Raw genomic sequence first — 14263 nt, 5'->3', positions numbered from 1 at the left:
CCCCACCTCTGCTCCCCTACCCACCCACTCCCACTACTTGGCCCAGGCCTTGCCTTGTGCTGGGTCATATAAAGTTTGCAAGACCAAGGGGCCTCTCTACCCAATGATGGCTGATTGATCTAAAAGGCATATTAAAAATAAGTTTATGTGATTGATTTGTGGAGGAGGGTGACCCCCCCATAGAAAGACCATCAATTTCTACTAACCTAAACCTCTGCAGTCTCTCAGACACTGAGCCACCAGTAGCTGGCACAGTTGGTATGAGGCCCTTGACACAGATACAGCAGAGGACTGACTAGTCTAGCCTCAGTGAGAGAAGATGCACCTAATCCTCAATTGATGATCCAGGGAGAGGGGAGTCTGCCAGAGTGTGGGCATATGTTCTTAGAGATGGGGAAAGAGGAATGGGATGAAGAACTCTTGGAGGGTGACCAGGAGGGGTATAATGACTGGACTGTAAAAAAGATTGAAGATAACTAACAAAAAAGTTAATGTGTGTGTGTCTGTGTGTCTGTGTGTCTGTGTCTTTCATCCATGGACCAGGGCTACAGATGGTAGGGCAGTCTGGCCTGTCCTTTAAGTGTAGTAGTAGAAACTATATGCTATAGGTAGATCTATATGATGATGTAATCCCATTTTATCCTATGGACTGCACACACATGCACATACCTCATACATAAGAATAGAATATGTGTGCACATGGACATAGAGACAAACATACACAGACACACAACAAAAATGAGTGTCTCTTAATGAACTGGAAAAAATCCATGTGGAATTGCTGAGTCCTATAGCAGCTAAATTATTTCATTTTAATATTAAATATTGTTGTTGAATATTGTTTAAATTGAGTGTTCAGCAATTTTCCTTTTTTGTTAGTAAAAGCAATGTTAATAAAACAACTAATAAGGTTTATAGTGAACAAATCTTTATACATTGAAATGTATTAATAAAAAAAAGGTTGCTTAAGTACATGCATACTGTGTTTTACACTCAAATCTGTGGTCCTTTTTATACATTTTCTAGTTAGGGGCTAGAAGTTGAAATGTTAGTATGTATGGTGGTTTGAGTATTGTTGACCCACGGATTGGCAGTATTAGGTGGCATACCCTTGTTGGGATAGATGCGGCTTTATTGGAAGAAGTATGTTACTGTGGGAGTGGGCTTTAAGACCCTTTCCCTCTCTGCCTAGTAGGGACAGTCTTCTCCTGATTCCCTTTGGAAGAAAATGCAGAACTCTCAGCTCTTTCTCCAGTGCCATGCTTGCCTAGACACTGCCATGCTTCCCACATTGAAGATAATGGATTGAATTTCTGAACATGTAAGAAAACCTTCATAAGTATTTCCTTGGTCATCGTTTCTCATCTCAGCAATGCAATCCCTAAATAAGACATATGTCACTAAACACAAGTAGATGATTCATTTCTAATCTTCAGTTGTCCCAAAGTGGATATGACCATTTTCAGTTATGACTAAGCACAACTGCATTGCCAGAAAGTATATAGGCCCACTATATGGATATGATTATGTTGATGAGCTAACCAGAGTCTAAATATGGAAAAACATGCTGAGAGCACAAAATATGAACGTTATTGAGGGCATGGAGAACATTGGTTTGAAAATGCCATGTGGGTACCACATTGCCATTCATATGAACCATGGTGTAAATTGCCTGAAGGCAGGTACCATTGGCTAAAACATGGCCTATGGGTACTAAATCATTACCTGTATTAGCAATGGTGTGGGCTACCTAATGGCACAGGATCATTGGCTATTAGTGGCAAGCATGTTCATCTTACCTTTCTGGCAGAAAGGTCCTTCATATGGTGAGTTGGTACAGTCACATGAGTAGCCAATATGCTTCTCCACACACTTGCCCCCATTTTGGCAATTTCTTCCATAACTGCTACAGTGACCTGGACAGCCAGGTCTCACTCCTGATGTGACCTTTGCTCTCTCTTCCAGGTCTATATTCTGCCCATTCAAGTGTAAGGAACGGATGCATCCAAAAAAGCCTTTTTGTCTTGATGATTTTCCTCCTAATGGTGAAAATCAACAGGGAAAACAAGGTGTTATAGCTGTAACACAGATGTAACTGGTAGACTACAGAATCTCTAACTACCCCCTTTCCCAGAAATCAGGCCATATTCTGCTATGAACTCTCTCCCTGGACAGAATGAGAGAGTCTGCTGGGGTCACAGCTTTTCATCTTTCCTTTGTAGCTAAAAACAAATGATGCCCCTTCACTATTGTCAAGAGATTAGAGAGCCTTGAGTTAAAATTTTCCAGTACCACTGAATAAGCTCTGCATGCCAGTGCACATTAATAATCTCAGCATTCAAGATGCCAGGTTAGGAGGATCAGAAGTTGAAGGTCAAGTTTGGCTATATAGCATGTTCAAAGCCAGCTTGGGATACATGAGACCCTGTTTCAAAGAAAAATTGCCTTGAGAGGAGAGACTGAGAGGGAGACATATCTCTTCTTAAAATGTTAAGAATCAAATTTTACATGTTCATGGTCTCCGTACATGAGTAAAATATAGAATTTTATGTGGCCTATAGTGTCTTTCATCTGAAATAAAAGGGATGCAGTCAGATTATCCATTCTGGCAAATTTTCAAAGAGAACCTTTAGGTACACCACAGAGACAAAATTGAAACATATTCCCATGTGCTTATATAGTACAGGACTATGCTCTGGGGAAAAAGAAAAGATGGGTGTTGTTGTTCAACATGATGTCACTCACTGGCTAGTCATATTGATGACTGAATTGTATAAGTTTAAGCTATTCCATTTATTATTACATCTGAAAGAACAAGATGCTTCCATGTGTTTATAATAAAACTTACTGCAGATCATGGAATATATAGTGTGTGTTCAGTTTCAATTGTCCCCTTGGTCTTCTCTTGAGTCTTAACCTACTGCTAAGAATCAGTAGGTGCAGTATGCATTATCTGCTTGCTGATCCTAGTGTTTATCCATAAAATACTATGTAGCAGATAATATTTCTCAACTCCCATTTAGCCTTGGGTTATAATCTGACCTGTAGGTGTGACAACAGCTAGAGAGGGTCAGAACGGGCTTCAATATATTCCACCAGGCACTGAGAGGATTGAAAGATTCTCAAAGTTTTGTTCACATAGAAAACCCAACCCTTCCTTGATATAAGAGAGTATGTATGTTGAGAGACAAGAAGCACAGCTAAACCCAATTAGCCTGTGTATAAGCAGGGCTGAGAATTCTGGGGACTCCCACAAGAGGCAGATGACCATTCTGGCTTTAGAAATCAGGAAAGTAGTATCGAACTCTCAAGCTCTAGGTCATCTCATAGATACAAGTGTGTACAAATATTTTTTTTTGGTAAAGTACTAATGAAATAAGAAAGAAGAGGAGGGAGGAGAAAAGAGATCATGAGAAGGTGGAGCAGGAAAAAAATATGAGGGCAAACCCTACAAAGCAATGATCTTTTTGTATCTATAGGCTGTCTTGACTGAGACACATTACTCTTTAACACCCTATGCTACAACTCTGTTAAAATTTTGTTTGTAAAAGCAGTTTTCAACCTGTAGGGTTGCATATCAGATATACTGCATATCATATATTTACACTGTGATCCCTAACAGTACTGAAATTATAGATAGGAATAGAATGAAATATAATTTTGAGGTTGGCTATCAGCACAACATGAGCATCTGTATTAAAGAGGCACAGCATTTGGAAGATTGAGAACAACTATTCTACAAAATAACTAGATGTGTGTGTTTGCTTATCAAGGTAGATAGAATAGGCATATTAACTTTGCTTTCTTAGACAAGAAATATGTCAACAAGCAAAATGAACTTGTAAATCGGGATGGGGGTGATGGGTAAATCAGTAAAGTGCAAGAATGGGGACATGAGTTTGATCCTAAAAAACAATGAATAACCAAGATTATCTGCTGCATACCTATAATCCTAGGGATGTAAAATGTGAGGTAGAGATAGGCAGATTTCTGGAAGTTCACAGGCCAGGTATCTTAGCCTACATAATTATGTTACAGGCCAATGAAGAACATTGTCTTAAATGAACTGGAAACTGTGTAGAAGGACTGTTCTAAAACCTTTACAAGCGGTGCTCTTCATGTGATCCCATGAACTTACATGTACATCCACATACCAAACCTGTACACACAGAGACAAAAAGACACATGCATACATGAGAGGAAGGAGATCTGTAAATTGAAGTAATGATACCATAATGGGTGACATGAAAAAAAATAACGAACAGTGTAGATGGTTAGAAATGGCATTATGGTTAGAAATACATCTTCCTTAATCCATCCTAGGAATGGTAGCTTGAGTGAAAACAGCCTCCTTGACCTTAAATTTGTGTACTTGATCCCCAGGTTGTGAAACTGTTGGCAAAATTAGGAAGCAAGATCTTGTAGGAGAATGTGTGTCACTTGAGACTGGCTTTGAAGTACACAAGACTGTTAGCTCTCTCTGCCTCATGATTATGTTTCCATATAGAAGCTCTTGGCTATTGCATTGGCAGAATAACTACCTTGCTGTTGCCATGCTCCCTACCCTGATGGTCATGAACTCTAGCTTTACAAAATCATTAGTACAAATTAATTTTCTTGATCATGGTATCTACTCATGGCAACAAAATGTAACTGAAACACATAGTTACCAGAGCAGTAAACACACATGTGATGTCCACCCTTTCAGTCCAAAGAACAACAACAACAAAATTCCAAAGGCATAAGGTCTGTCTCTTACCTGAAATAATGACAAAACTTGAGATTGTTTCCAATTCTGATAAGAATGTAGGCCAAGAGACCAGACCCCAGTTGCACTCTTGTTTGTTTCAGTTTCAGTGATTAAGTTTCCATTAACCACAGGATAAACCAATGGTACATTACAAGCTGATCACAAAGGAAGGCTCATTATTTCACTTCTGGGTTATGTGCAATAAAGGGCTGGATTTAAAAAGTCTAACACTTGGTTCTGTTGCTCTTCCTCGGTAGTCACCCCACTTCATGGACTTGCATAATTCTTCATGTATCTTATTAATGCCATTTTTTTTCTCCTAACAGAGGTGGCAAATCCAAGATCTATTGCACGTTTTCTTGTGTGTGGCTTAGTCAACAAGTTTATAAATGGAGAAAGGGCATCTGAGGTGATTTTTCTGGTAAAAATATCTTCTCAGTGTAGAGACAGAGAAAACTCAGAGTGATTTTTCCCAGACAAGAAACTCATGCTACTTTGAGATGCTGACAACCTTAACAAGTGAACTACAGTTGCACATTCACCTGTCTGTACTTTATTTTTACAAAGGAGAAAACTACATAGAATAGATCATTTTTATTGTAAAGAATGTACAGACTACCCTAAATGTTGGATAATTTAAAAAGAATACATATCACTATAACATGCACACACGTGCACTTTCATGTATGTACACATGCAGAAACAATACACTAGATCACAAGTAAGCACACATCTACACATGCATGTATATATTCACACAGAGACAACAGGAGCACAGATGTGCACATACATGTACAGGCTCAGAGAGACAGCACAGACTCATGTACACACACACACACACACACACACACACACACACACACACACAGACGTGTTTTAGGTTCTTATTGCTGCAAAAAGACACCACGACTATGGCAAATCTGTTAAAAGAAAGAATTTAATTGTGGCTAGCTTACAGGTTCAGATGTTCAGTCAAAATCATCAAGAATAAGATGCATGATATCATCTAGGCAGGCATGGTGATGGAAGAGCTGAGAGTTCTACATCTTGATCAGACTGCAGCCTGGAGAATACTGACTTCCAGGCAGCTAGAAGGGTCTCAAAGCCCACACCTCCAGAGACACACTTACTCCACCAGGGCCACACCTGTTCCAACTAGGATACAGCTTCTAATAATGCCACTCCCTCATGGGCAAAGCATATTCAAACCACTACACATTCCATATACACTGTGCCAAAACAAACACAAATGCACATATACATTACATGCAGAGAGACATACGTAAATATAATTTTAGAGGAGTTGAAAGGGTCAGTTTTTTCCTTCTACCATGTGAGTTCTGGGAACTGAACTCAAGCTGTCAGGTTTGGCAGCAAGTATCTGCATCTGATGAGCCAATTTTCTATCTCAAAGTTGACAATTTTTAAAGGAAAAAAAAGAAACTTTCAAAATTCTAGTGTGGCTTCCATTGATAAATCAGATGGTAGTGTTCCTGCTTTCTTGCTGGCATCTCTCCAGATCCCACCAAGATTGATGACTCTGCATATACATATTTCTGCTTGTCATCCTAAAACATTTCCTTTTTTTTTTTCTTCTTTTTTTAGCCCTGGCTGTCCTGGAACTCACTTTGTAGACCAGGCTGGCCTCGAACTCAGAAATCCGCTTGCCTCTGCCTCCCGAGTGCTGGGATTAAAGGTGTGCACCACCACGCCCAGCTCTAATACATTTCCTTTTATGTTATTTATGTCTTGATGTATGTACAGTTGCTGAGTAGCAATTTCTTCAGGTTATAGCATTCCGTCCTAGAGTGGTTTATAAAGATTAATGACATAAATGAAGTTTATTCTATTCAAAATCTATTCACAAGCCCCTTCCAAAGGCTATGTAAGTAATAACAATTGTTAGAACAGGATATACTATAGACACTCACCCAAGATGCATATGAAGATGCAGCTTTAGTGTGTCGTCTTCTAGACCAAAATGAGCTGTCATTGAGATAGCTACTCGACCCAGTCATGTTGCTATGAGCAATGCCCCATGCATTGTCATATAGAAAACAGTAAACTCACTGTCACACTAAGGTAGACTTGAGTGCAATTGCTTATTTGGTTTTTAATTTTTGCCCTAACTTGGGAGAGTATAGAGTTAGACTTTTAAATCTCTCGGGGGAAATTCACATAAAAGTTTACTATAAAATTAGAAAATTATCCTTACAGTAGTTACAGCCTTTCTTTAAAGTTTCAGTCTTGATCTATAAGTTCCTTAAGAATCAGAATAATTCCATTATCAGTAAGTATAGCCATTTCATGCATGCTCGTGTTATACTGGACATTCCAAGTGCATCTAACTCTCAATGGTCAAGAAAGAAGTGTTGCTATTCTTCATTCCACACACTGATGGAATGAACTTCAGAATGAACATCTTGGTTATGGTCAAGAGTCAGACAAACTTTCCATGGAAGTGTTGAGAGTGAAGCCAGATGTGGTGACTGGCAACACTACAGAGGACTCCCAGCCCTGAATCTGTGAGCTGAGCTATTATCCTGCGTAATTGAGGTTAGTAACACAACAAAGAGCATCCACGTTCTTCTGCTTCTCTCTTACATTGGTCGGATAGTATAGTTTGAAGCCATTTGGAGTAGTATGTCTCAGTTGGCCCCAGTATAGGTTGAGTTCATTAGGATGGTTTTTCCTTGGACTGAGTATAAATCAACTCATAAAATGTACTGCCTTCATTTCAAGCCTGGTTTTTGTCACCCAATATTTACATTGATCAAATTGTAGTGAGTTTTGTAAGCACATTGATGGGATTGGAGGGACAACTTGATAGAGTTTTAGCCAAGATCTAAGAAGCATGCCTACTTCTGTTATGCTTCTCTCTCTGGTGAGACCCACTTTAGAAATTACTGTGCTTTATTGAGTTTGTCTTGATGAAACTGAAAAGTGGAAAAAAAAATACTGTTGTATGTCATGTTAGTCTATTGCTTCATGTCTTACTATTTCATTTTTAGAGGTAAATTTGCAAATTTCATCTGGCAAAAGGCAACTAAAGTCCAAAATTTGCATTTTTGTTTAATTTGTCTCAGCAATGAATAAATGAACATTTTGCTTAGTCATTTCACTTGTTTCTTAACTAGTTGCTGTGATAAAATATCCCAACAAAATAACAAGAAAGAAAGGACTTTTTCAGTTTACAATTCCAGATTAGAATCCATCTCTGGATAAAGTAGAGGCAGGAACTTGTAGCAACTCCCCCACTCTACAGACAAAAAAGCAGAGAAAGAATGAATACCTGCATGTTGACCCTAAACTCACCTTCTCTTTTATACAACAGAACCAAATGACAAATGTCCATTGTCTCTTGTGAATTGCCTTTATATCTATATCCCTACAGAAGCCCTGAAGTCTCTCTTTTCCCATGATACCTTTTAATTCCCTTGCCGCCAGCACTGCATGGGCCAAATATGATGTTGTTTGAACAAAAATTAGTATACTAATTGTCTTTCTGTTGCTATGTTTCATGTCATTGTATCTCTTTCTCCCTCTTCTTTATTTTTCTTCCTTTGTCCCACTCTTTTCTTCCCTATTCTTTTCTATCTTTGAATATTCATCAATTTATTTACTATATTAGCTATGATAGCCTACAAAAGCTTTATTCCTGTCATAATGAATTGTAACTGTAGAGAGTGCAGATCTAGAATTCCAGAGGAAACAGGTCTCTGACATGTATGTGAAGGAGCTCTAGATTGTGTTAATTGAGGTCGAAAGATCCATCCTAAATGTGTATAGCACTATTTCCATTGGCTCCTTTCCTATACTGAAGAAAAAGGGGGGGGGGTGTGGGNAGAGAGAGAGAGAGAGAGAGAGAGAGAGAGAGAGAGAGAGAGAGAGAGAGAGAGAGACCTATGAACCAGTATGCATCTCATTCTGCTTCCTGACTGACTGCCTTAAGTGCCTGCATGAAAGAAAGAAATAGAAGGAGGCAGCATCAGAAATGAGACTCACAGACTTATCTTCACAAGTGTTCACTGGACAACTGCACCATATCTGGAAAGATGCTACACCAAACTAGGAAGGCGTGAGTCTTTCCCCTTGCTATTCTATACACTCGGGAATGAGGCCTTCATGTAGTTGAACAGTCAGTCTCGAACTTTATTTCCATTTAATAGCAGAGACATTATGCCAACTATTTGTCTATCAAAATCTCAACCAGAAAATTGACTCAAAGCACAATGGTCCAAACAAAAGTTTAGACCTCCAGCATTCTCACAGCAGCTCAGAGGCTCATTATGGCAGCCATCTGTAATCCCATCACTCAGGAGACAAAGACAAAATGGGAAAGGGGGAAAGTAAGCTACCTATACCAGCCAGATCATGGGTTCAACAAGTAGTTTTACTTGAATTACAAACTTTGCTCGGTAATGTATAAAATTTTCAAGCAATGTTCTTGATATTACCCTCTGTCCTCTACATGCATGCACACATTTGTATATACAATCATATACAAATTAGCTCATGTATATGAAAACATGCATTCAAAGCCCCCCCCCCTACACCCTAACAAATCAGAAATAATGAAACTGTTAACCGTCCAAATAGGGAGAGATTATACCTCAGGTACATATTGTACTTAAAGGCTACATTCAATAAAATTTCTTGTATTCGGCTAAGTCAGTGCACTGGACAGTATAGCAATATTATGAATATTTCTATCACGATGACAAAACAGTGTTGAGTTACACTATTGATTCTGGGAATGAGACATTAATCAGCACTTTTCATATTGTCACCTTGGAGAAACAAGGATAGTGCCAGGAGGCACATCCTATTTTATAAGATTCTACCTGGGCCTGGCACACAGAAAGCATTCATGATCACAGTAGAGCACTAAGGATCAATATTCTGCATGACACTCTACTTTGATTTAAAAATTCTGCCATGGCTAAATGTATCTGGACAGGCAGATCCATATCAGTATGTAAACAATATCCTAACAATGCAGATTTTATTAATTCCCAAGGAGTATTTCTAAACAGGTCCCCATTCTTCTTTTCCCTATTAACCTTTCATTTCCACTACCTCTGGCAGGGATGGGGAGCTAGAATGGAGATGAAAACATTTAAGTAAACTTATTAAAGTAGGTTTTGAAAAATATAAGACTAAACCTGTCACTGAACAGTAAACCGTGTGACATAAGGCACCAGACTAAGATGACCTCCCACAACACTTTTTTTTTTTTCTACTTTTCAGTTTCATCAAGACAAACTCGATAAAGCACACTAATTTCTAAGATAGGACTCACTGGAGAGAGAAGCATAAAAAAAGTGGGCATGCTCCTTAGACAGACCTCAGGTACAACAACATTATCAAGGCATGTCTTCCAGTCCCATTCACATGTTTGAACAACTCATGGCATTTGTGATCAACTTAAAAGATGAAAATTTGATACAAAATACTGCTGTCTCTCTCTGGTTTTAACTTGCAAAAAGTTCATGTGTTAACAAAGTTTACACTGTTCTTGTGATAGTTGGGTAGCTATAAGCACATAAACAAAATCTTTGAGATCCTGCTTCAGCCACAAAGCTTCACAAATATTGCCTGAAGATCAATTAGATTTTCACATGGAGTATACTTTTTGAAGTTGCAAAACACTTTAACTCATTCCACTAAAAAGACCATATTAAATCTTGATGAATAGCAAACTTCCTCCAAGAAATAAAATATGATGTTCAAGTAGAACTATGACAGCAAAATAAATATTAAAAATTTCAGCAGTAAATCATGTTACATACAGGAGTTATTAAGTAAAGGACCCATAAAGTGAAGTTAATGAGGATATGGCTGGTGATGAAATGAAAACCTGATGGCCTCATATTCAAGTATATCTTTTAATTTAGCAAGTATGTTTTCATTGATTATATTTTCAGATTCAAAGTTTACAATTGTGCAAATGTACAGAAAGCAAAAGAAATGTATATGGAATGGAGGAGTTGTATGCTGTGGCATGCTATACAGTGTGGATGTTGGTAGAAAACAAAGGTGAAGACATGTAGAATGGTTAATCTGTAATTTATCTACAGATCTGCCAAAGCATCCAACTTCAACTTTTACACAGAAGCACATACCCTAAGCTTTTACAGTGCTCTGCTATATCAACATTTAAATCCCTAATTTGAATTTTAATGCTTTGCTTTATTAGCTCTGTATCTCATTTTTATCAAATTATTGTTTTCTAAGTTACAGTACAAAGACTGATATTATTTTCAAAATTGAACTAACATATCTAAGATACTGATCACATCACACACTTATATACACACATTCATACACATTCACATACATGATGAACACACACACACAAACACACACACACACACACACACACACACAAGCACCAAGCACCTTAAAAAGCAGTGACATTTCCTAGTTGATATTTTCATCCCTACTACCAGAGAAGGATGCATGAATAGAATTAGCTTCTCCATGACTGTTGATGGAAGAAATGAGGGAGGGAAAGAGAGGAAGATATGGGGGAATATATGAAAGAACAAACTGGGACCACTCCTGAATGTATCCATTCCCACTATTATCATTTGCTACCTCTTTACAGAATATACCGGTGCTAGCGCTTCGTCCCATTGAGGAAATGAGCAACGAAAGACATTTGCTCAGAGACCAACCTGCTTCTCTGTACAAAATCAAAACAACCCTACCTCGGTGATATGTTTTCATATAGTATCAAAATATTCCTAATATTACAAGATTGCCAAAGCTAGATTATAACCCATTTGATCGAATGCTTGCCTCCTATATGTGAGCCTCTGGGTTTGATGACAAGCACTGTATACATCAGGCACAGTGGTTCATATACAAAACCCTAGTATTCCTCCATTTGAAAGTGATATACACCTCCATTCCCCTAATATAAATCACTAATTAACCACATGGTCTATAGAATTACGTACATGCCGAACAGATGGTGGCATTTTCTGAATTGAGAGTCCCTCTTTCAAGCAATTCTAGCTTGTGTTGTATGCCATAGAACCAGCCAGTATATTCCCCAATGTTTCTTACTTAAAACTGAAGCTGAATTGGTTTAGTCAAATAATTTGATCACACTTTTAACAATAGATATCAGGAGTCAGGGATCACTAAGACAAGTGATGAATTGAATATCTATGCCTACATTGTAAACTTTTATTACAATGGTCAAAATTATAAAACTCCATACATGTCCGCACTCAACAAACATAAGGAGAAGTGGTACCAAAATAGCCAGAGACGGCCCCTAAATTTGTGAAAGGGTAGCACAAGTTTATTATGATGACCATAAGGCTATAATTAAACAATTCATAAAATTAAACATAGCAAGAAAATAACACCCTATATTAATAATTTCCTAGTTGTAAAATACTCGGAATTGTTCTTGAGCTAGAGTGCATAGCAATCTTGTAGGTATTTAGTATAAAGTAAGATCTATGATGTCTCCTACCTACAAACAACTGGCTATTCAGCTGAAATTGGAAATGGCTTTCCTCTGAGGCCTCCCTCACACTCTGTGGAAGGTTGTCCACCTGCAATGAGGTCTCCTTGAGGTTTCTCTCAGCCCGGATATAATGCCATTGGTTGTCATTCAGAGGATAAGGAGACTGGACGAGGAGCTCAATGGGCCCATTCCCAACATCAATGGCAAGTATGACCTCAGAAGGAGCTGCAGCAAAAAAAAAATAATAATAATAATTAAAAAAAAGAAAAAAATGAAAAAGAAAAAGAAAGAAAAGAAAAGAAAAGAAAAGAAAAGAAAGAAAGAAAGAAAGAAAGAAAGAAAGAAAGAAAGAAAGAAAGAAAGAAAGAAAGAAAGAAAGAAAGATATAGGCCATTGTCAGTGTGTTACAGGCACAAGAATATTTAAAATGTTTATTGAAAGAGATTATATTTCTCCATCAATGTGGAGAGGACATTTCTGGAGTCCTGTAACACTGAATCACCATCAGCAGTATCAAACTCTAAAGACTAAAAATATATGTGCTCCATGCCCTTCTTTCTCCAGTGGTTCCTAATTGTTTCATAGAGCAGGGACCTAGGGCGTCTCTGCCTGTCTGAAGCTCTGCTGAAACTTTGGGTTCCTTGGGCTACCCTGGCTCTGCCTTTCTCTTACTGTACACATTGGGTTAGCTATGCATCTCTAACCTGTAGAGAGGAGGCCTTTGACTTTAGAACAGCAGTATCACCGGCCATGGTATTTAGTGAGGGTTTATATAGATTGAGTTGAAGACAGAAGACCACCTAAATGTGAGTAACACCATTCTCTGGGTTGGAATCCTGAACTAAATACAAAAAGGAAAGTGAGTTGTACAGTAGCATTCACGACTTTCTGTTTCCTGACAGCGTATGTAATGTAATCTGCTACCTCAAGTTCTTGTCTTTCTGCTTTCCCCACTATGATGAACTGTACCCTGAAACTAGGACCCTACATAATGAAACCCTTATTCCTTAAGTTGTTCTTGTCAGGTATTTACTTTTAGCCATAAGACAAATGACCAATACAATAATGGTGAGGATGGATGCTAATGTTGGTAGTTGTGACGCTAAAGGCGCTGATGGTGCCAGTAATAGTGGTAATGATAATAGTCACAGTGAACATTTGATGGTTTTGGAAAGCAGGAAAGGATGGTGGTAGAGATGGTGCTGATGGTGACAGTAATAGTGCTTATGGGAGTGGTGGAAATACCCATATAGGTTACACAGAAAGAGCTAGAAGTAACTTTGTAAAGCACAAAGTACATGTTTTCTTATTTTGTGTCCTTAAAACACTTTGAGGAGAGCGTAATTATTTTCAGTTATCATTGAGATGAAGCTCAGCAAAAGTAGTATCCCCCAAAGTAAGTGATATCTGTCTGCAAAGGCAAAGCTTCATATTACCTGGTGCTATACAAGGATCTCTAAGCATAAAGAATGAGAGTAGTCTGTTATAATCTGAGGCTGAGGAGAAGGTGCTTCCACATATCAGACCTGTGACCCTTCCGAGCACTATGTGACGTTTTTCTTTCATTAGCCTAAGGCAATGGTTTTCTATTTGACCCTGGTGTAAACTGCCACATCAAAGACTTCCAAGATCAAATACCCATGAGACCATGTCTTCCCAAGGTTCTACACCACAGAAGAAAACTGCCCTTATAAAAGAAACTCCATCAAACAGAATTCTAGGTAATTAAAAACAGCTTTGCTGCCTCATGAATCCTGGCCATAATGATAAGCTATAAGTGCTGCAAACCACAACAAACAACAACAACAACAACAACAACAACGACAACGATAACGACAATGACAACAAAATAGGAGAAGACAGCATATATTAAAGAGCCTTCCTTTCCTGAAGAATTTCTCATACTTTAGTTTTTCTAAAAAATATAGCTAATTAAGGAATTATCTACATACTGTTCTTGATGAAACTCTTCAAACTGTCCCTGGAACAAAATAGGTACTTATAAGTAATGGTTGTATTACTATTGT

General features: G+C 38.2%; 1 protein-coding gene across 2 annotated transcripts in view; it reads right to left on the bottom strand.

Moving 5' to 3' along the window:
• The window catches only part of LOC110335694 (contactin-associated protein like 5-3), a 514066-nt gene that overhangs the window by 90489 nt on the left and 409314 nt on the right, over window positions 1-14263 (bottom strand). For both annotated transcript variants that reach the window (XM_029531381.1, XM_021217999.1), the window contains 2 exons: window positions 12243-12461; window positions 1800-2039 (listed from right to left, as the gene is read on the bottom strand). In XM_029531381.1, coding sequence (XP_029387241.1) covers window positions 1800-2039; window positions 12243-12461 — 459 coding nt within the window. The remainder of the gene's footprint in view (window positions 1-1799; window positions 2040-12242; window positions 12462-14263) is intronic.

Source organism: Mus pahari, chromosome 18, assembly GCF_900095145.1.
Source record: "Mus pahari chromosome 18, PAHARI_EIJ_v1.1, whole genome shotgun sequence".
NCBI lineage: Eukaryota > Metazoa > Chordata > Mammalia > Rodentia > Muridae > Mus > Mus pahari.
Note: the sequence above shows the minus strand (reverse complement) of the source record. Positions and strands in the feature narration are given on the sequence as shown.